The sequence below is a fragment of the Balaenoptera acutorostrata genome, chromosome 5, assembly GCF_949987535.1.
Source record: "Balaenoptera acutorostrata chromosome 5, mBalAcu1.1, whole genome shotgun sequence".
Lineage (NCBI taxonomy): Eukaryota > Metazoa > Chordata > Mammalia > Artiodactyla > Balaenopteridae > Balaenoptera > Balaenoptera acutorostrata.
The window spans coordinates 19,349,083-19,371,631 of NC_080068.1; the positions used below are offsets into that span (position 1 = coordinate 19,349,083).

Here is a 22,549-nt window from a genome sequence, read left to right on the forward strand (position 1 = left end):
GTTTTTGTGCCAGTACCATATTGTCTTGATTACTGTAGCTTTGTAGTATAGTCTGAAGTCAGGGAGTCTGATTCCTCCAGCTCCATTTTTTTGCCTCAAGACTGCTTTGGCTATTCGGGGTCTTTTGTGTCTCCATACAAATTTTAAGATGATTTGTTCTAGCTCCGTAAAAAATGCCATTGGTAATTTGATAGGGATTGCATTGAATCTGTAGATTGCTTTGGGTAGTATACTCATTTTCACAATGTTGATTCTTCCAATCCAAGAACATGGTATATCTCTCCATCTGTTGGTATCATCTTTAATTTCTTTCATCAGTGTCTTATAGTTTTCTGCATACAGGTCTTTTGTCTCCCTAGGTAGGTTTATTCCTAGGTATTTTATTCTTTTTGTTGCAATGGTAAATGGGAGTGTTTCCATAATTTCTCTTTCAGATTTTTCATCATTAGTGTATAGGAATGCAAGAGATTTCTGTGCATTAATTTTGTAACCTGCAACTTTACCATATTCATTAATTAGCTCTAGCAGTTTTCTGGTGGCAGTTTTAGGATTCTCTATGTATAGTATCATGTCATCCGCAAACAGTGACAGTTTTACTTCTTCTTTTCCAATTTGTATTCCTTTTATTTCTTTTTCTTCTCTGATTGCCGTGGCTAGGACTTCCAGAACTATGTTGAATAATAGTGGTGAGAGTGGACATCCTTGTCTCGTTCCTGATCTTAGAGGAAATGCTTTTAGTTTTTCACCATTGAGAATGATGTTTGCTGTGGGTTTGTCATATATGGCCTTTATTATGTTGAGGTAGGTTCCCTCTATGCCCACTTTCTGGAGAGTTTTTATCAGAAATGGGTGTTGAATTTTGTCAAAAGCTTTTTCTGCATCTATTGAGATGATCATATGGTTTTTATTCTTCAATTTGTTAATATGGTGTATCACATTGATTGATTTGCGTATATTGAAGAATCCTTGCATCCCTGGGATAAATCCCACTTGATCGTGGTGTATGATCCTTTTAATGTGTTGTTGGATTCTGTTTGCTAGTATTTTGTTGAGGATTTTTGCATCTATATTCATCAGTGATATTGGTCTGTAATTTTCTTTTTTTGTAGTGTCTTTGTCTGGTTTTGGTATCAGGGTGATGGTGGCCTCATAGAATGAGTTTGGGAGTGTTTCTTCCTCTGCAATTTTTTGGAAGAGTTTGAGAAGGATGGGTGTTAGCTCTTCTCTAAATGTTTGATAGAATTCACCTGTGAAGCCATCTGGTCCTGGACTTTTGTTTGTTGGAAGATTTTTAATCACAGTTTCAATTTCATTACTTGTGATTGGTCTGTTCATATTTTCTGTTTCTTCCTGATTCAGTCTTGGAAGGTTATACCTTTCTAAGAATTTGTTCATTTCTTCCAGGTTGTCCATTTTATTGGCATAAAGTTGCTTGTAGTAGTCTCTTAGGATGTTTTGTATTTCTGCGGTGTCTATTGTAACTTCTCCTTTTTCGTTTCTGATTTTATTGATTTGAGTCCTCTCCCTCTTTTTCTTGATGAGTCTGGCTAATGGCTTATCAATTTTGTTTATCTTCTCAAAGAACCAACTTTTAGTTTTATTGATCTTTGCTATTGTTTTCTTTGTTTCTATTTCATTTATTTCTGCTCTGATCTTTATGATTTCTTTCCTTCTGCTAACTTTGGGTTTTGTTTGTTCTTCTTTCTCTAGTTTCTTTAGGTGTAATGTTAAATTGTTTACTTGAGATTTTTCTTGTTTCTTTAGGTAGGCTTGTATAGCTATAAACTTCCCTCTTAGAACCGCTTTTGCTGCATCCCATAGGTTTTGGGTCGTCGTGTTTTCATTGTCATTTGTCTCTAGGTATTTTTTTATTTCCTGTTTGATTTCTTCAGTGATCTCTTGGTTATTTAGTAATGTATTGTTTAGCCTCCATGTGTTTGTCTTTTTTACGTTTTTTCCCTGTAATTCATTTCTAATCTCATAGCGTTGTGGTCAGAAAAGATGCTTGATATGATTTCAATTTTCTTAAATTTACTGAGGCTTGATTTGTGACCCAAGATGTGATCTATCCTGGAGAATGTTCCGTGCGCACTTGAGAAGAACGTGTAATCTGCCGTTTTTGGATGGAATGTCCTATATATATCAATTAAATCTATCTGGTCTATTGTGTCATTTAAAGCTTCTGTTTCCTTATTTATTTTCATTTTGGATGATCTGTCCATTGGTGTGAGGTGTTAAAGTCCCCCACTATTATTGTGTTACTGTCGATTTCCTCTTTTATAGCTGTTAGCAGTTGCCTTATGTATTGAGGTGCTCCTATGTTGGGTGCATATATATTTATAATTGTTATATCTTCTTCTTGGATTGATCCCTGGATCATTATGTAGTGTCCTTCCTTGTCTCTTGTAACATTCTTTATTTTAAAGTCTATTTTATCTGATATGAGTATAGCTACTCCAGCTTTCTTTTGATTTCCATTTGCATGGAATATCTTTTTCCATCCCCTCACTTTCAGTCTGTATGTGTCCCTAGGTCTGAAGTGGGTCTCTTGTAGACAGCATATATATGGGTCTTGTTTTTGTATCCATTCAGCCAGTCTATGTCTTTTGGTTGGGGCATTTAATCCATTCACGTTTAAGGTAATTATCGATATGTATGTTCCTATGACCATTTTCTTAATTGTTTTGGGTTTGTTTTTGTAGGTCCTTTTCTTCTCTTGTGTTTCCCACTTAGAGAAGTTCCTTTAGCATTTGTTGTAGAGCTGGTTTGGTGGTGCTGAATTCTCTTAGCTTTTGCTTGTCTGTAAAGCTTTTGATTTCTCCATCGAATCTGAATGAGATCCTTGCCGGGTAGAGTAATCTTGGTTGTAGGTTCTTCCCTTTCATCACTTTAAGTATATCATGCCACTCCCTTCTGGCTTGCAGAGTTTCTGCTGAGAAATCAGCTGTTAACCTTATGGGAGTTCCCTTGTATGTTTTGTCGTTTTTCCCTTGCTGCTTTCAGTAATTTTTCTTTGTGTTTAATTTTTGCCACTTTGATTACTATGTGTCTCGGCGTGTTTCTCCTTGGGTTTATTCTGTATGGGACTCTCTGCGCTTCCTGGACTTGGGTGGCTATTTCCTTTCCCATGTTAGGGAAGTTTTCGACTATAATCTCTTCAAATATTTTCTCTGGTCCTTTCTCTCTCTTCTCCTTCTGGGACCCCTATAATGCGAATGTTGTTGCGTTTAATGTTGTCCCAGAGGTCTCTTAGGCTGTCTTCATTTCTTTTCATTCTTTTTTCTTTAGTCTGTTCTGCAGCAGTGAATTCCACCATTCTGTCTTCCAGGTCACTTATCCGTTCTTCTGCCTCAGTTATTCTGCTATTGATTCCTTCTAGTGTAGTTTTCATTTCAGTTATTGTATTGGTCATCTCTGTTTGTTTGTTCTTTAATTCTTCTAGGTCTTTGTTAATCATTTCTTGCATCTTCTCAATCTTTGCCTCCATTCTTATTCCGAGGTCCTGGATCATCTTCACTATCATTATTCTGAATTCTTTTTCTGGAAGGTTGCCTATCTCCACTTCATTTAGTTGTTTTTCTGGGGTTTTTTCTTGTTCCTTCATCTGGTACATAGCCCTCTGCCTTTTCATCTTCTCTGTCTTTCTGTAACTGTGGTTTTTGGACCACAGGCTGCAGGATTGTAGTTTTTCTTGCTTCTGTTGTCTGCCCTCTGGTGGTTGAGGCTATCTAAGAGGCTTGATGGGAGGCTCTGGTGGTGGGTAGAGCTGACTGTTGCTGTGGCGGTCAGAGCTCAGTAAAACCTTAATCCACTTGACTGTTGATGGGTGGGGCTGGGTTCCCTCCCTGTTGCTGTGGCGGTCAGAGCTCAGTAAAACCTTAATCCACTTGACTGTTGATGGGTGGGGCTGGGTTCCCTCCCTGTTGGTTGTTTTGCCTGAGGCAACCCAACACTGGAGCCTACCCCTGCTCTTTGGTGGGGTTAATGGCAGACTCTGGGAGGGCTCACGCCAAGGAGAACTTCCCAGGACCTCTGCTGCCAGTGTCCTTATCCCCACGGTGAAACAGAGCCACCACTTGCCTCGGCAGGAGACCCCCCAACACCAGCAGGTACGTCTGGTTCAGTCTCCCCCAGGGTCACTTCTCCTTCCCCTGGGTCCCGATGCACACATTACTTTGTGTGTGCCCTCCAAGAGTGGGGTCTCTGTTTCCCCCACTCCTGTCACAGTCCTGCAATCAATTCCCACTAGACTTCAAAGTCTGATTCTCTAGGAATTCCTCCTCCCGTTGCCGGACCCCCAGGTTGGGAAGCCTGACGTGGGGCTCAGAACCTTCACTCCAATGGGTGGACTTCTGTGGTATAAGTGTTTGCCAGTCTGTGAGTCACCCACCCAGCAGTTATGGGATTTGATTTTTCTCTGATTGCGCCCCTCCTACCGTCTCACTGTGGCTTCTCCTCTGTCCTTGGACATGGGGTATCCTCCTTGGTGAAGTCCAGGGTCTTCCTGTCAATGATTGTCCAGCAGCCAGTTGTGATTCTGGAGCTCTCGCAAGAGGGAGTGAGTGCACGTCCTTCTACTCCGCCATCTTGGTTAATCTCTGTTTCTGTAAATTTTTAAAAAATTCTGTCCTTTTCAGTTAACATAATGTAATAGCATTTATCTATGTTAACACGTATCTTTACAAACAATTGTAAAGGGCTGTACAATTTCCTATTAAATGTAGACTCCATGATTTATTTATCTAGTACCAGATCATTAGATATTTAGGTTAATCTAAATTTTAACTTTCATTAAGTATGCTACTGTGAATATCCTTCTGCATAGAAAATATTCTTAATTTTGAATTTTAGGTGATTTATTTAGGTTTTCTTCTCAGAAGAGAGATCAGATTTAAAGACTTTTTTATATAGGACATTAGAAATCTATTAGAATGCTTTGTTTTATGACACTCTTGTCAGCACTGAATAGTACTGTACATATGACTTCCTGTTAAACATGGCAGTGACCATTTATTTTTTCTTCTACTCAAAGTTTCATTAAAGAGGCAGTAAAAGAATAAAATATATATCAAAACCCACAAGATCAAAGAAAATGGGAATGAAAACATGAGATTTGCACAAGAGGAAGCTGTGCCTCCAGGTGCTGACTGGGAGAAAAAAGTGAAAATATGCATATACAGTAGAAAGTAACACAACATTGTAAAGCAATTATACTCCAGTAAAGATGTTAAAAAAAATTGAAAATATGAAGACTCTTTCCTGGGTGTTGAGGCAGTCACATATACACACCTCTTTGGCAGGAGATAGGAGGACAATTTTCTTGAATGATTTAAGATCAGGAGAAAAAAACACCAAATAATGACATTTTGGGTTCCTAGCACAAGGGTTGGCTTGTATTCAGAAAGAAAGTTGGAGAAGAGGAAGAATAGAAAATATTAAAAGGAGCATAGGAATCATATGGGACACTGATAAAGAAACTGAATATATGCACAACTGAAATTTACTTTTAACATGTTTGATGAGAGATACTGACTAAGAATTTTCAAAATCCGACAAGAGATATCAAGCCGTACAGTCAATAAACTCTAGACTCTAGCAAATACAAAGAAAACCGTGTCTGGCACATCATAGCAAAGCTAATGAACACCAAAGACAAAGAGGGAAACCTTAAAAGCATTCACAGGGAAAAGAAAACACTTTCAAAAGAACAGCGATAAGACTATCACCACTAATTCCAGAACATTTTCATCACCTGAAAAGAAACCCTCAGTCACTCCCCATTCTCTCTTGTCCCTGTCCCCTGGAAACCACTAACTTAATTTCTGTCTCTATGGTTTTGCCTATTCTGGACATTTCATATAAATGAAATCATACAATATGTGGCTTTTTGTGTTTGGCTTCTTTCACTTAGCATAATGCTTTTGAGGCTTACCCATGTTGTAGCATGTACTTCATTCTTTTTATGGCTGAATACTATCCCATTATACAGATACAACACATTAAAAAATTCATTCAGCAGTAGGTGGACATTTGTGTGGTTTCCAACTTTTTGGAAGATAAATGTATGGGTTTTTTTCTGGACTCTCAATTCTATTCCACTGATTTATACAACTGTCTATAAGCCAGTAACCACACAGTTCTTTATTTTTCTTGAAAGAAGTTATCTATCCTTGATATTTATTTGATTCTTTCTGGAATCTTCAAGAATACAAACTCTGTGTTGTCTGTTGTTTACTGATCCAGCCTGAGATTCTATAATAATGCTTAGGATATGGTAGGTGCTCAATAAGTACATGATAAAGTTGAATTTGGACTTAGTCTTCTTTTTTAAATAATTTCTAAACACAGACTTAGAAAATCTTTCAGAGGTTTTCTAAATATCCAATTTTGTTTCTTTCAGTTATTCTTTGGCTGATTTTATTACCTTTAATTTTTTACTTTTGTTCTTTAATTTATTATTATTATTATTATTTTATAATTTTATTTTTGGCTGTGTTAGTTCTTCGTTGCTGCGTGCGGGCTTTTCTCTAGTTGTGGCGAGTGGGGGCTACTCTTTGCTGTGGTGTGCGGACTTCTCATTGTGGTGGCTTCTCTTGCTGTGGAGCACAGGCTCTAGGTGTGTGGGCTTCAGTAGTTGTGGCATGTGGGCTCAGTAGCTGTGGTTTGTGGGCTGTAGAGCACAGGATCAGTAGTTGTGGCTCACGGGCTTAGTTGCTCCACGGCATGTGGGATCTTCCTGGACCATGGCTCGAACCCGTGTCCCCTGCATTGGCAGGCGGATTCTTAACCACTGTGCCACCAGGGAAGCCCTTTGCTTTTGTTCTTCATTTATCATTAAAATTTTTTTTTTCCAAATTGCCACCTAATTTTCCTTAGATTATTTAGTCAAACATTCTTCCCCTTTATATTGATTTGTAATACTTTCATCATACATCATATGTGAATAAATTCTCTTATGTAGAAGGCAGGCAAGGAGAAACTAACTAGAAAGGGGATTAATCAGAATTTGAACTCAGTTATTCTTATTTTTTGGACTCTATCATTCTGCTTTCTAGACTATTTTGTCCCATGGGACTATATTATTATACTGGTACCATATGTTGTTTTATATATGGTAAAATTAGGCTTCTCTTTTAATTTATTATTTCTCTTCCATAATCTTGTGCCTATCCTTGACTGTTTTAAAAAAATAAATAAAATTAAAAATCATTTCAACAATTAAGAAAACAGTAATAACATCTCACTGATTTTAACTGTAATGATAACTAACTTATATAGTAACTTGGGATAAACTGACATTTTAAAAAAAAGTTTGTACACTTGAAACTAACACAAATTGTAAATCAACTATACGTCAATTAAAAACAAGTTTGTCTTCCTATATATAAATATTGTCTTTATATTTATTTAAGTCTGTCAATAAAATTTTCTAATTTTCCTCCTCTTGATATTAACACATTTCTCAGTAAGCTATTTGTTGGTAGTTTTAAAACTGGGTTTATAAAGGAAATATTTTTGTTATATTTTCTAGTTTATCTCTAGTAGATGTTTATCAATAAAGTGAGAAAAACACTCTCTTAAAAGTACTAACAAATATTTATCAAGTAATATCTGTGTCTATTTAAAATACAGTTTTAAATACAAATGTCTCATTTTAAATATTTTAAGAGCCTCTGTATTTATGTACAAGGTAAGTGTGGGAATTTTTCCCCCATCCTGATTGGTTGCAAATCAGGACCAACAGAAATTTTGTTATTCATACTCATAATTTAATCGAAGCATCTATTAAAATGCATTGGGTGCTTTACAATTTAATAAGAAGGAAAAGATGTCATTGCTTAGAATTGTAAACAGCCTGTTATAATCTGGTTATTTATAAATTGAAAAAGAATATTGCAGAAAAGCTATCTACAGCAACACAGTAAAGAATATACTGACTTTTAGAGAGGTTTTTAGCAAAACATGCTAATTCTATTTCATTTCATGAGTAAAAATTATTATTGGAGATATAATTTACAATATCATCTGATGAACACATACATATTGTATACAAGCACACAGGGACATGTTTTACGTGGTTCATGGCTGAAATGTGAAATTGTGTAACCTTGCCCTTCTGTTATTTTGCTACTCTGTGTACATATACACATAAAAACACACACAAGTGTGTACAATGTTAATATTAATTGTAGAAACAACTTTCTAGTAGAATTAAAATGTGTACATGTTAAAATTAAAGCATTTTAATAAAGGTCAAGCTGTCTCCTCAAAATAGGTCAGGCAATTTTTGCAATACCTGTAGGTCAAGCACCGGCTCTGCCTATAACTAAAAAAAAAATTTATCATACTATGCATTAGAAAAATTAACTAGCAAAGCTACAGTAATCAAAACAGCATGGTACTGGCACAAAAACAGACACATAGATCAATGGAACAGATCTATGAACACATAGATCAAAGCCCAGAAAAAAACCCACACACTTATGGTCAATCTACAAAAATTAGGCAAGAATACACAGTGGAGAAAAGACAGTCTCTTCAATAAGTGGTACTGGTGACTGCCCTGGTGGTCCAGTGGTTAAGAATCTGTGCTTCCACTGCATGGGGCACGGGTTTGATCCCTTGTCAGGGAACTAAGATCCCGCATGCTGTACGGCACAAAAAAAAAAGTGGTGCTGGGAAGACAGGACAGCTACATGTAAAAGAATGAAATTAGAACATTTTCTAACACTATATACAAAAATAAGCTCAAAATGGATTAAAGACCTAAATGTAAGACCGTATACTATAAAACTGCAGAGGAAAACATAGGCAGAACACTCTTTGATATAAATAGAAGCAATATTTTTTTAGATCCATCTCCTAGAATAATGGAAGTAAAAGCAAAAATAAACAAATGGGACCTAATTAAACTTAAAAGCTTTTGCACTGCAAAGGAAACCATAAACAAAACAAAAAGACAACTTAGGGACTGGGAGAAATTATTTGCCAACAATGCGACCAAAAAGGGTGTAATTTCCAAAATATACAAACAGCTCATAGAGCTCAGTGTTAAAACAAACAAACAAACAAACAAAACCAAACAACCCAATCAGAAAATGGACAGCAGACCCAAATAGATATTTTTCCAAAGAGGAAATTGAGATGGGCAACAGGCACATGAAAAGATGCTCAACATCTCTAATCATCAGGGAAATGCAAATCAAAACTACAATGACATTTCACCTCACACCTGTCAGAATGGCCATCATAAAAAGTCTACAAATAACAAATGCTGGAGAGGGTGTGGAGAGAAGGGAACCCTCCTACATTGTTGGTGGGGATGTAAATTGGTGCAGCCACTATGGAGAACAGTATGGAGGTTTCTTGAAAAACTAAAAATAGAACTACCATATGATCCAGCAATCCCACTCCTGGGCATAGATCCAAAAAAGATGAAAACTCTAATTTGAAAAGATACATGCACCCCAATGTTCAATAGCAGCACTATTTACAATTGCCAAGAAACAGAAGCAACCTAAACGTCCACCGACAGGTGAATGGATAAAGAAGATATATACAATGGAATACTACTCAACCATAAAAGAATGAAATAATGCCATTTGCTGCAACATGGATGGACCTAGAGATTATCATCCCAGGTGAAGTAAGTCAGACAGAGAAAGACAAACATATGATATCACATATGTGGAATCTAAAAAAATGATACAAGTGAACTTATTTACAAAACAGAAACAGACTCACAGACATAGAAAACAAATTTATGGTTACCAAAGGGGAAAGGGGTTGGGGGAGGGATAAATTAGGAGTTTGGGATTAACAGATATACACTACTATATATAAAATAGATAAAAATACAAGGACCTACTGTATAGCACAGGGAACTATATTCAATACCTTGTAATAACCTATAATGGAAAAGAATCTGAAAAAAGAATATATATATGTGTATATATGTGTGTGTGTATATATATATACACACACATATATATATGAATCACTTTGCTGTACACCTGAACTAACAACATTGTTAATCAACTATACTTCAATTAAAAAAAATAAGCCATTACTGAGAAGTTAAAAAACAAAAGTGGATCTTAGGCTGCATTCATTTGTATATATTTCATTAATCTTTCATGTATTTATTCTACAGATATTTAGTGAAAGTCATAGCAATGACTGGCTAGATGCTGATCAAGCTCATTTTCTCTTACTTTGAAGCTACAGGTAAACTATGTTTTTTAGCATCCCTTGGATGTGGCCAGTGACTGACTTCTGGCCAATGGGATGGGCTAAAGTGAACTACACCACTCCCAGCAGTGGCCTGTTAAATCTCATGCACAGGAAAGCTCCTGTGCCAGCCTATCCTTGGGTAAGGATTTCAAGGACCTAGGATGTGGTAGAGACAAATGATTGATCTGGAATCTCTGATTGACTGAGAGAGCAAGGCTTCCCTGACTGACCTACAACTGATGCTGACATAGGGAGATATAAATTCTGATTTTCTTAAGCCACTGAGTGCTTTGGGATTGTCTGTTACAGCAGCTAGCCTTCCCTGATTAATACTAATGCAATGCCTATACTGTGCCAGCCCCCATTCTGGGTACTAGGGACACAGTAGCAAACAAACAAGAGAGACAAGGTTCCTGCTCTTACAGGATATGTTATATATAGAAGGGGGACAGACATACAGCGATCGTTTACTTTCACTGGTGCTTTCCAGTTTATAAAATGATTTCATAGGCACCAATTCATTTGATTTTCATAACAATGTTCTACAGATGAGGAAACAAAAGCTGAAAGATTTTAATTGCTTTGCACGAGACAAAGGGTTTGGAACTAGACACGTGGATCAGAGTTTTCTGACTCCCAGCCCATTGATAATACCATGATGCTTCTCAAGTATAAAAATATGACAGAGCAAGGAAAGTGTTAGTCCTTTTCAGAAAATTCTTTTATTCAATTTTATTTAAAAAAATAACATATTATGCAGAAGTCTAAGAATCTTTATGGCAGCACTGTAGGAGAGGAAGTAGAGGGATGTGACTGGAGAGGGGTACACTGAGGACTTCAACCGTATTGGCCGTATTCCATTTCTAAAGAGAGGTGGTAGGTACAACATTATTCTGGGTGATCTTCCATTTGCCCCTCTGGATCCATTTTCCACCCTTCTCAATCTGGCCCTCTGACCTTTGAGGCTGACTTGTATGGTTCACTGTAGATCAATGGGCTCCTTATCCTTGTAGCTTTTAGAGGATTAAAGGGAGGAAGAGAATGAGGTCCCAGATTCCTGATTTTGGGGTGGCTTTGGGTTGGCTAGGTCTCTTAACCAAAAGTCACAGCTCCTGCTAGGAGGCCCTCTCCTCTCAGCTGACTCCCGGTTTTGCATTTACTTGCATTTATTGTGTAGCGTACTGGAAGTATCCAATAAGTTACTACCCAGGAGTCTCCACTGAATCCTGAACATCAGTTTCCATTCCTCGGGCCCCATGTAGGGTAGCAGACAGAACCAAAAAACTATTTTGCTGAATGTTAATAAACTTCTCAATTTTGGCCAGAAATATTTCTTCAGCAGGCACAAAGCATTCTTTAGCATCCATCAATAAAAATGCTACTCCAGAAAGAGGAAATATAGTTGATCCATTTTCCACTGAATCTGAATACGGAAACTTGTGGCTTTGATTTTCTAGGGCAGTTGCAACTTACTGTCCATTCCCCTTATTCCTTCAGACCAAGAAATGTAAATATTGTCTCATTGTTAACTCTCAGTTATTGTACTATTTCTTTTGGTTTTCCAAGGCACTGTCCATGCCTTAGTATACAGTCTGTCTCTTTTTTGGGCAGTGCCTTGCGGCTTGTGAAACTTCCCTGACCAGGGATTGAACCTGCGCCTCTTGCAGTGGAAGCTCGGAGTCTTAACCACTGGGCCACCAGGGAAGTCCCTAGTTCCTTTATTAAATTCTTCACTCTTCTCAAATTACCCAGCTTGAGAGTGTTTTCTGCTTCTTTCTGCGTTCTGATAGAACAGGTATTCTCCCCATCACCCCCAGCTCTCTCTCTCTTTCAATCAACACGTACATATATCTTTCTTCTTTTTTGAACATTTGACATAATTCATATTTGCAAAAAACTTAAGAAGGAAAAACATTTACTGAGCACTTATATGTCAAGAATTGTGATAGGGTTAACGGCTGGGAATAGAGAGAAAAATAAGATATAAACCCTTTTGTCACAGAAAGTTACAGTCTAGTAGGAGAGACAGGTGAAAGATTAAAGGTAATGAGCACAGTGGTTAAGAGCATGCGATTTGTAGTCAGACAGACTTGAACTCAAGTCCAGGCTCAGCCACCTACTGGTTATGTGAACTTGGGCTAGAGGGATAAAAATGGGATTAGTACTAGTACCTTCCTCATAGGGTCCTTATGTGGATTAAAAGTAAACCCATTAGTATCTATACTTACTTATACATATGATCATATGCGTAGCATATAGTAAGTTCTTAATAAATGTTACTTAAAATTATCCTTAATGGCAACAATAGCAACTTGTACCTGGTTTAGAGGTAGCACAGTGGAAGCCACTGATTAACTGGAGCTGTGGAGGTCAGCAAAAATTTAATGGGTAAAGTTATATCTGAGCTGGATCTTGAAGAAATAGAATTATAATTTCACCAAGAGATCAAATAGGGATCAAATATAACCCATTTCCTTTACAGCAAAAACATTTTTTTTCTTTTGGTCCAAGATCCAACCCAGTTTCAAGTGTTACATTTAATTGTTATGTCTCTTTAGTCTCTTTTGATCTGGAATAGTTCCTCAAATCTTTCCCTGCTGGGTCATTGGCATTTTGAAGAGTACAGGTCAATTATACAGGTTGATTGTCTTCTGTTTGGGTTTGTCTTATGTTTCCTCATGATTAGAATCAATTATGCATTTCTGGCAAGAACACCACAAAAGATATACCATGTTCTCAGTGTTTCATATTAGGAGGTGCACAAAGTTGATTTGTCCTCTTCCTGGTGATTTTAACTTTGATAACATAGTTAAGAAAACACCCGGCTTCCCTGGTGGCGCAGTGGTTGAGAATCTGCCTGCCAATGCAGGGGACACGGGTTCGAGCCCTGGTCTGGGAAGATCCCACATGCCGCGGAGCAACTGGGCCCGTGAGCCACAATTACTGAGCCTGCGCGTCTGGAGCCTGTGCTCCACAACAAGAGAGGTCGCGATAGTGAGAGGCCCGCGCACCGCGATGAAGAGTGGCCCCCGCTTGCCGCAACTAGAGAAAGCCCTCACACAGAAACGAAGACCCAACACAGCCATAAATAAATACATAAATTAATTAATAAATTAAAAAAAAAAAGCAAGCACCTGCAAAGTTTCTCAGCTGTGAAGTTACCATTCTGCCTTTTTAAATGATTTTGTAGGGAGTTACACTGAGGCTATGTAAATATCCTGTTCCTTAACAAATTCTCCCCCAATCGTTTTAGCACCCACTGATGGCTCCTGCCTAAAAAAGTATTACTATAATGGTTGCCGAACGGTGATTTTCTAATGATTTCATTTCTTCCACACTTATTATCTGACATTCTATTATAAAGAAGTGCTTACTTTTGCCCCTCATTTGTGTGTCTATTTATGTGTTTTTATCAGTATGGGCTCATGGATGACCATTTTTTAAATGGGTTATAATCTGATACTATCATTATTTATTCTGATGTTCAGATTGTCTCCAGTTTGGCCAGTGGGAGCTCCTTCAAATTGGCTACTTTTTATACTTTCCATCATTTATTTATTTTTATTTATTAAAAAAAATTTGTTTATTTATATTTTTGGCTGCATCGGGTCTTAGTCGCACGGGTCTCCATTATTTTTGAGCTTTACTTTATGTTCTGGTACAATGAGACTTTACAGACTTATCTTGTACTTCCCCTGCTCTTGGAATGAGCCAGTTCTCCAAGGAGCTCTGATTACTTTTAGTGGGGAATGGTATTTAGAAACCAAGATCTGGAAATCTGATGCGCTCATTGCCATTAGGCCCTCTCAGTGGGCAAAGCGTTACTTACACAAACACACACACACACGTCTATATTATCTATCAAAATCTGAGTTCACACTGATACTTCTAATTCCAATACAACACTACATGATTCATTCTAGCCTTCAGCCTTTCCATATTTTAAACTCCCTCCTTAGTGAAAAATTTGACTCTGAGTATCTTTAAGTTAATTACTTATTTTCTTATTTCCCCTTTATGTACCAAGCCCCTGATCCTTGATTATCTCCTTAGCTTTGGCCTTGGTGATCCCACAGATCCCCTTAGCTCTGACTGTTTCATTGGCCCCAATTCTGCGAGCTCTGGTCACCTCTTTGACCCTGGCTCCAGCTCCATAGGCCCCATATTAGTGAAAGATGTTAAGCAGCGGAAAGGCATGATCAGATTTGTCTCTTAGAACAATCAGTTTGATGGCAGGGATCAGATTCAATGGAATTAGAGGTAGTTAAGAGGCTACTGTAAAGCTTAGGCTTAAAACGGCCTCAACTAAAACTAAAGCCAGAGTATAGAGAGAACACATAAAACAAATATTTAGAAGATAAAACCTATAGGATTGAGTAATTAATTTGATGTAGGGGCATACGGAAGAAGAGAGAGCCTAATTTTTTTTTTTTTGACCACACTGCATGGCTTGCAGGATCTCAGTTCCCCAACCAGGGAATGAACCCAGGCCATGGCAGTGAAAGTACCAAATCCTAACCACTAGACCACCAGGGAACTCCTGAGAGAGCCTAATTTTTAACTTGGGAGATAACAGTAGAAAGGATGTCACGAAACAAAATAGGAAATTCAGGAGCAAAAGCAGATTTAAAGGGGGTGGCAAAAGTGCCAAATAGAGGCCAATTGTTTATTTTTGACCATGTTGAATGTGAACTGTCTGTGGACACTTGAAGCAGAATAGCAAGTTGGGCAGATGGCTTTGGGCATGTGCTTAGACACTACCTGAAAAATGCTTTTCTCTGTGCAAAAGTCCAGGGAAACAAGTGCCTCCAGGGCCAAAGGACTCTCAGAAATGGCAAATTCTCATCTGAGACTCTGAAGTCCATTCTTCTGCCTGGAAGTGGGTTTGCTGAACTTTGCCCAAGGTAATTAAAACAGAAACCGATGTCCAATGGGGATTTTGACTTAAAAATCTCAGAAGGAAGAGAAGAATAAAACAGGACTATGTCTGACATAATTTTATAAAAATCTATGTTTTGTCACTTTTTCATGCTTAAACAAAAGCATAAAATTGCTTATCTTAAGAACAGCCAGGGACTTCCCTGGTGGCACAGTGTTTAAGAATCCACCTGCTAATGCAGGGGACAACGGGTTTGAGCCCTGGTCCGGGAAGATCCCACATGCCACGGAGCAACTAAGTCCGTGCGCCACAACTACTGAGCCTGTGCTCTAGAGCCCACGAGCCACAACTACTGAGCCCATGTGCCACAACTACTGAAGCCGTGTGCCTAGAGCCCGTGCTCCTCAACAAGAGAAGCCACCGCAATGAGAAGCCCGCGCACCACAACAAAGAGTAGCCCCCGCTCACCACAACTAGAGAAAGCCCGCGCGCAGCAAAGAGACCCAATGCAGCTAAAAAAACTCAAAAAAAAGAAACCCAAAACCAAAACCAGCCATACAGGTGGTCTTAAGAAGTTTATGTCACTCAATAGCTTGTCTTGTGGGGGTGAAGGGGACCTAAGAAAGAGGAGCTGATGGCAAGGCTAACTAGTATTGATAATAACTATAACTTATCAGTCTCTTAAGCACTTCACAAAGTCTTTCCAAATTAATTATGACAAAACTCTATGAGGTAGGTACTCTAATCTGTATTTTTCTGATATGCAAAATGAGGTTAAACAAGTGGCCCATGGAAACATGACTAAGGGAGGGGGTATGTAGGTAGAGGTTTCAACCCAGGTGTGCTTATCTTAATACAACATCTGGGCTCTTAACTGCCCCAAGCACTGCTTTCCTAAAGATGCAAGGAAGCAGCAGCCTCCAGAGGAGATGGCCAGCAAGAGCAGGAGAGTTTCTAGTCTCCCTGTGCCTGCAAAGAACCCTGAGGGTCTTTTGAACTAGAATTTTCAGAAATTCCTGTTCCTCTATTTGATTAGCTCAGTCCTGGACACAACCTATCAGAGGTCAACAAACTGGAATTCCTCCAGAGTAGATAGACAAAGATTACAAGGGATCTAAACACACTATAAAATACAAGGGAATATTGTAAGAACTGACAAACCATAAGACATGATAGTACCAAATACATAAAGAGCTATCATATAGAAAAGGAATGGGACTTACTGTTTCTCTAAATTTAAGAGTAATCCATGGCATAGTGCTATGTGAAAATGCAGAGCAAAATATTCCATCAATGACTGCAAATATGTAAACATTTAATATGCAAGTGAATAAGGATTGAAGGTAACTAGGACAGATGAAACACTGATGTGTTTAGGTGATGGTACTGTGGTCAATTTGTGTCGACTCTTTTTTTAGTATTGTTCTGCAAAAAAGAAATTTTAACAAATAAAAGCAAACACATAAAAGAAGAAATGGAAGTGCTATAATCATAGAAAAATGTTCAGCCTTACTATAATCTAATAACAAATAGATTTACATATTTATCAAAATGAAAAACATTAAAAATAGATAATACCTAGCACTAGTAAGGTCTCAGGAAATAAGATCTCTAATACAGTTCTGACCAGAGTGTAAATTTGTACACACTTTCTGAGGAACAATTTGGCAAACTATATAAAAAAGAATAAACAACAGTGGCAATCCTTTGATGCAGCAATTCCACTTTTAAGACTATATCCTAAGTAAGTAAGGATTTATGTAAAGTTCGAACTAAAAAGGTACTCAAAGAAGCCTTGTTTATAATCCATAACAATTAAAAATAACCTAAATGTCTATTATTAGTTAATTTGGCTCACTAAATTATACAATAGAATATTATGCAGGCATTAAAATTATGTGCAAAAAGTACATATATATATATATTTTTTTGATTGCACTGCACAGCATATGGGGTCTTAGTTCCCCAACCAGGGATCAAACTGTGACCCCTGCAGTGGAAGTGTGGAGTCCTAACCACTGGACCACCAGGGAATTCCCTGGAAAAAAGTATATCTGATGGCAATAAAGGAAGTTCACAACTTGAACAAAACAGGTAACTAAATACTCTGCATAGTATGGTTCAGTTTTTGTTTAAAAATATTCTATATATATGTACTATATGTGCATATACACATAGCATATAGACATACATATACATATATACATATATTTGGTGCTTGATTTCTTTTTTGCTTATGTGTATATAACATTTTAAAATTTATTATTTGATTTTATTACATTATTTTATTGCTTATATAACAAAACAAAGCAATCAAAAATAAAATATGAGGGCTTCCCTGGTGGCGCACTGGTTAAGAATCCGCCTGCCAATGCAGGGCAAACGGGTTCGAGCCCTGGTCCGGGAAGATCCCACATGCCGCAGAGCAACTAAGCCCGTGTGCCACAACTACTGAGCCTGCGCTCTAGAGCCCATGAGCTACAACTACTGAGCCCACGTGCAACAACTACTGAAGCCCACGTGCCTAGAGCCCGTGCTCTGCAAGAAGAGAAGCCACGACAATGAGAAGCCCGCGCACCGCAACGAAAAGTAGCTCCCGCTCACCGCAACTAGAGAAAGCCTGCGCACAGCAACCAAGACCCAACACAGCCAAAAAAAAAAAAAAAGAGCTTTTCTTATCTATCAAATATGGAAAGTTTTAAAAAAATATGGATTAGATAACACAAAGTTCACAGCACTTAGTTTGTAATGGAGCAGGACCCTATGGGGCCTTCCCGGGACAGGCCTTTTCTCATATCCTCTGCTTTAGTTCCTCTCTGAAGTACCTAGATAACAGCATTTCATGCACATTTCCGGAGCTGTTTTACAGATGTGAAAACCCCCCACTGAAAGGAAGGTATTAACTACTTGATGACCATGAGCACATAGCCCCAGGCCTCCCCATAGCCTAAGGACTGATAATGTTAATCCCTGTGACACCTCCCTGTTGCCTGCACCTTCAGCCAATCAGAGAACTGTGCATGAGCTGATCACATACCTTGCAACTCCTCCCCCCCTCCCCACACACTCACCTGGCTTTTAAAATAATGCTTTGCTGAAACCCTTCAAGGAGTCTGGGGTTTTTTTTTAGAGCAATGAGTCACCTGTCTCCTTAGTGGCCCTGCAATAAACCTTTCTCTGCTCCAAACGCCCACGTTTTGGCTTCTTTGCCCTCACTGTGCGTTGGGCACACGAACTTGCGCTAGCAAGTTGATGATCAATAAATACTTCCTAAATGGGAAGGAAATCTAAAAAAGAGTGGATATATGTATACGTATAACTGATTCATTTTACGGTACAGTTGAAACTAACAAAACATTGTAAAGCAACTAAACGTCAATAAAAATTATTTAAAAAGTTTATCAGAAAAAAAAAATACTAGTTCTTCTCTCTTCCCTGGTGACAGGAGGTATTCAAGCACAAATTAGAAAATGGCAGATCTGGGATGTAGTTGAAGAGATTTAGGCAAGAGGTTTCATTAGATGAACTCTAAAGCTCCTTTCAACTCTGACATTTCATGATCAACACAATTTTCCCCTATTTACCTCTTAAACTATCAACTGGGATAATACAAAAAACTACGGTTTGTATTGACTATCTAGTAGCTGTGTTACCATCAGTAGCACTATACATTGTGAATGGAGGGTCGGTGGTGTGAAAAAAAATCCGGCACGAGGGAAGCCAGACCCAAGTCCCAGCCCACCTCTCCACTGACAGTTCCCTGGCTTCCTTTTTTTGTGAATGAGTGGTGGTCCTCAGGCCTCACATCAGACACTATCCGCGAGAAACAGAACTTTAAAAAGGGAATTACTTTCCTTTTCCAAGGAGTTGCCGGGTGGACCAACACAGAGGAATGGAGCGCCCTTTCTAACCGCCCGAGAGTCTGGGAGACGTTCAAGACCCTGGGATCCAGTCAGTAAGGGACGACTGGGGAGCTCTCTCTAGGCACTGAGAGGGCCTCTCCCAGTTGGCCGCACCGGGCCTTCTCCGCCGGGCGCCGGGAGGTCGCGCTGGCCGCGGCTACAAGCAGGACAGCGCGGAGGGGCCGAACGCTCTGCCAGGTACCCTTACGGCCCCACGTGCACGCCGGCCGCGAAAAGGCTGGGGCCTCGGGCGGGGGCGGGGCCAAGGCCGCGGGGCGGGGCTCCAGCTGCGCGCGCGGGGCGGGGGCGGGGCGCGCAGCGTGGTCTGGGCAGGCCCGGCGCTCCTCCTCCTCCCGCGCCCAGGCCTGGCGGGCCGAGCTCCTCCCCCGGCTCGGCCTCTCTCCCCACCCCTGCCCTCCTTCTGCCCAGCAGTTCCTCCTTCCCTCCTCCCCCTCTTCCTCGGTGAGGTGCTCCTCCATCAGCCAGCCAGCATGGCGGCCGTGGAGACGCGTGTGTGCGAGACGGACGGTTGCAGCAGTGAGGCCAAGCTCCAGTGTCCCACCTGCATCAAGCTGGGCATACAGGGCTCGTACTTCTGCTCGCAGGTAGACTCCCGCTCCCCAGCGGCGCCGCTGCCGCCCCCCCTCCCCTCTCCGCCTGACCTCGCGGCCGGTCGGGACACGCTCCTCCTCTTCCCCCCGCGGCCGCGCCGGTCGCGCTTCCTCCTCCCCACAGTCTGAAGCGCCGCCGCCCCCTCTCTCCTCCGGGGGATCTGGGGCCCCACCGGACCCCGGCCTCGCGGGGCGCACACTGGGTAGGGGCGCGGGCGGCCGCGGCCATGTGGGCTGGGGGCGGAAGCGGACTTGCCTTGGGTCGCTCGGCCGCGCTGGGGCCCCGCGTTGCGGGGCCGGTTCTCACCGCGCATCCTCTGCCCGGGCTGAGGCTGCCAGGTGTGCGGGCTACCCGGGACAGGTGGGGACGCCGGGGGAAGGGGGCAGCCCCAGCTGTGCGAGTCTTCACAGCTGCACCTCCCGGCAGGGCTCTGGTCTTGGTCGCTGAGGGGTGCGGGGCCGGGTAGTCACTCTGGTCCCTACGGGACTGGGGGTCGGAAGAGACCCGCTGGCCTTTGAAGAGTGAGTTACCTGGGACGGTGGGGGTCGCAGAGAGGAGGTATACTAGCTCCAGCCCCACCCACCTCTGTCGGTAGGCTTTACTGCTGCGCATTGACACTTCGGCAACTTTGGGGTTGGGGATGGAGAGGGATATGTGTAATTCATTCCTTTCCTTTGGCATCCAGAATTATTAATTTACAAAACCATAAGTTAACAGTATGAGTCACCTCTGATTTACTGAATTTCCCACTGAGTGAAAAAGACAGTTCCATTAAGAGTTATGCTTTAAAGCCGTAGTGCATTTTAACAAGTTTTGTGCGGTGGAGCAAAGCCAGCACTGAATGGGGTCCGGACTGAAACGTGTGCTGGTGTTTATGTTTACTGAAGAGCACTAGTGTTCCGGCTGCGTTTAGACGCTCGGAGTATTGGCCCGGCGGCATTGGTACGGCTTTTAGTTACAGTCCGGATTTGTTGAAGAGAGGCACGTGAATATTCAGGTACTAAATCGGTAGTGTCCCGCGGGGCGGAGAGCATGAACAAAGAGTCTGAAGGCACGGTCAGGGCCCTGCCCTTGCCGTTGACTGTGAGATCTTGAACTAGTCAAGTTACTTAATCTTTCTGAGCACCTCTGTACAGAGGGAGAAGATGATACTTTTACTTGCATATTTCACAAGGTTGTTCTGAGGCCCAAATTATCCAGTGAATGTGAAATCTTGGTAAAACCTAAGGAGGTTCTTTTTAAAGGCCGTCAGTACACTGTAGCACTGTTACATATAAAAATATAAACGAATAGAAGGAAAACAAATATATAAGAGCAATAATATAAATATTTCAAATATAAAATGTGTAAACATAAAGATGTATGTAAAATTAACGTATAAATAAAATCCTTAAGGTCCAACACATGTAGATAAGCCGTTGTAAGAGATCCTAGCTGTGTTGTACAGGTGTTGTTTTCAGATAGGATATGATCCTTGACCTTGTTAGTATCATTTGGAAAAAGTTGCATATGGAGAAGTGTTGCTCATTTTAAAAATAGCATTGGGACTACTCAACATGCTAAAACTGGTCTGAGTCCTTTTGTTTCTTTAAAATAATTTTCAAATTCTATAATTTGTTGAGGCCTGTGTGGGACCTGGACTTAAAAAAACAGTAGTTTATCTTTGGAAATTGTGTACCGCATGAGTAGACTAATGTGGTTTATGTTGTGCTTAAATTTAGTTGGCATTTGGTAATGTTAAGTGAATTAATATGTACACAGACTTACCTGCTGGGATTTTAAAAAGATACTATGCAGCCATATTCATCAGGGATGGGTGATATTCTCTTAGGCATGGTATTATTCAGTAGAAAGAACATTGGCTCATTGGGGTTTATGGAAAAATGCCAACACATTTGTGAAAACATGCAGGGTTTATTCAGTACGGTAGGTATTTCATGTTGGATTCTGCAGGTATATTTCTAGTCCCATTGTTATACCTGTAGTCAAACATATCCTGACTGGTGCTCGAAGCTGTCTCTTTCTTCATTTCTGTTACTACATCCTTTAGTCAGTTTTTAAAAATTCTCACCAGTTTCTCTTAGTTCATTTCCCTATTGTAGTTTCCCACCTTGCAAATAAACACCCACAAAAAAAAAGAAAAAGAAAAATCAAAGGAAGAAAACCTTTTGTACAGAAGTTATTTCTCCCCTAGCATAGCACAGTCTGACTATGCTTACCGCCACCTATAACAAATAAGAGTTACCATTGCTTGCAGGATTCTAGCCCCATAGTCAGGGCACCTCTTCTGAGTCCACCTTTATTCTCTTGCTCTAACCAGAGGCTGTATTTATACTCTTTCCCTTACCCAGAATGTCACCTGTCTTCTGAAATCACAGCTATTCTTTCAGTCCCAGCTTGAGACCTTGATCAATCATTAACTTTTCCTAAGCCAATTTCCACATTTGTGATGAAACTAGGGCTTCGTGCCACTTCTCTGATCATCTTCACTAGCAGTGGTCTGTCTTTTCTCTTCTCCTTGCTCCTCTGGTCCCCAGCCTGGCTATCTGGCCAGCTTGTCTTTGGGAACAAACCGAACTAAACTACAAGAGCCGTAACAGAAGTAAGCCTTTCCCGGTTACCCTGTCACACCACCTTATTCCCTTTATAACATTTTATACAATCTGTAATTATTTCATTTTTGTTCTTGTTTATCTGTCTTTTAATCAGAAGGTGAGGTCATGAAGAAGATATCTTGTTCACTTCCCTATCCTCATTTCTCAACACAATGCTCTATGCAATAGGTGGTCAATAAATGCTTGAGTCATTGTATCAAAAGGCAGAATAAAGAGGTAGACTACTGCATTTGAATCACAGCTCCATTACTTACTAGCTGTGTGCTTTAGGTAGATAACCTTTGTTTTTTGTTATAGCCTTTTAAAAT

At 40.2% G+C, this 22,549-nt stretch overlaps 1 protein-coding gene across 2 annotated transcripts in view; it reads left to right on the plus strand.

Annotated features, from left to right (window-relative positions):
* Positions 1–19,422: 19,422 nt before the first annotated feature.
* METAP1 (methionyl aminopeptidase 1) overlaps positions 19,423–22,549 on the plus strand; it is a 69,890-nt gene continuing 66,763 nt past the window's right edge. Inside the window, exon 1 of one of the 2 annotated variants that reach the window (XM_057547069.1) lies at positions 19,423–19,619. In XM_057547069.1, coding sequence (XP_057403052.1) covers positions 19,506–19,619 — 114 coding nt within the window. In that variant the 5' untranslated portion in view covers positions 19,423–19,505. The remainder of the gene's footprint in view (positions 19,620–22,549) is intronic. The other variant, XM_057547070.1, reaches the window with a different exon arrangement.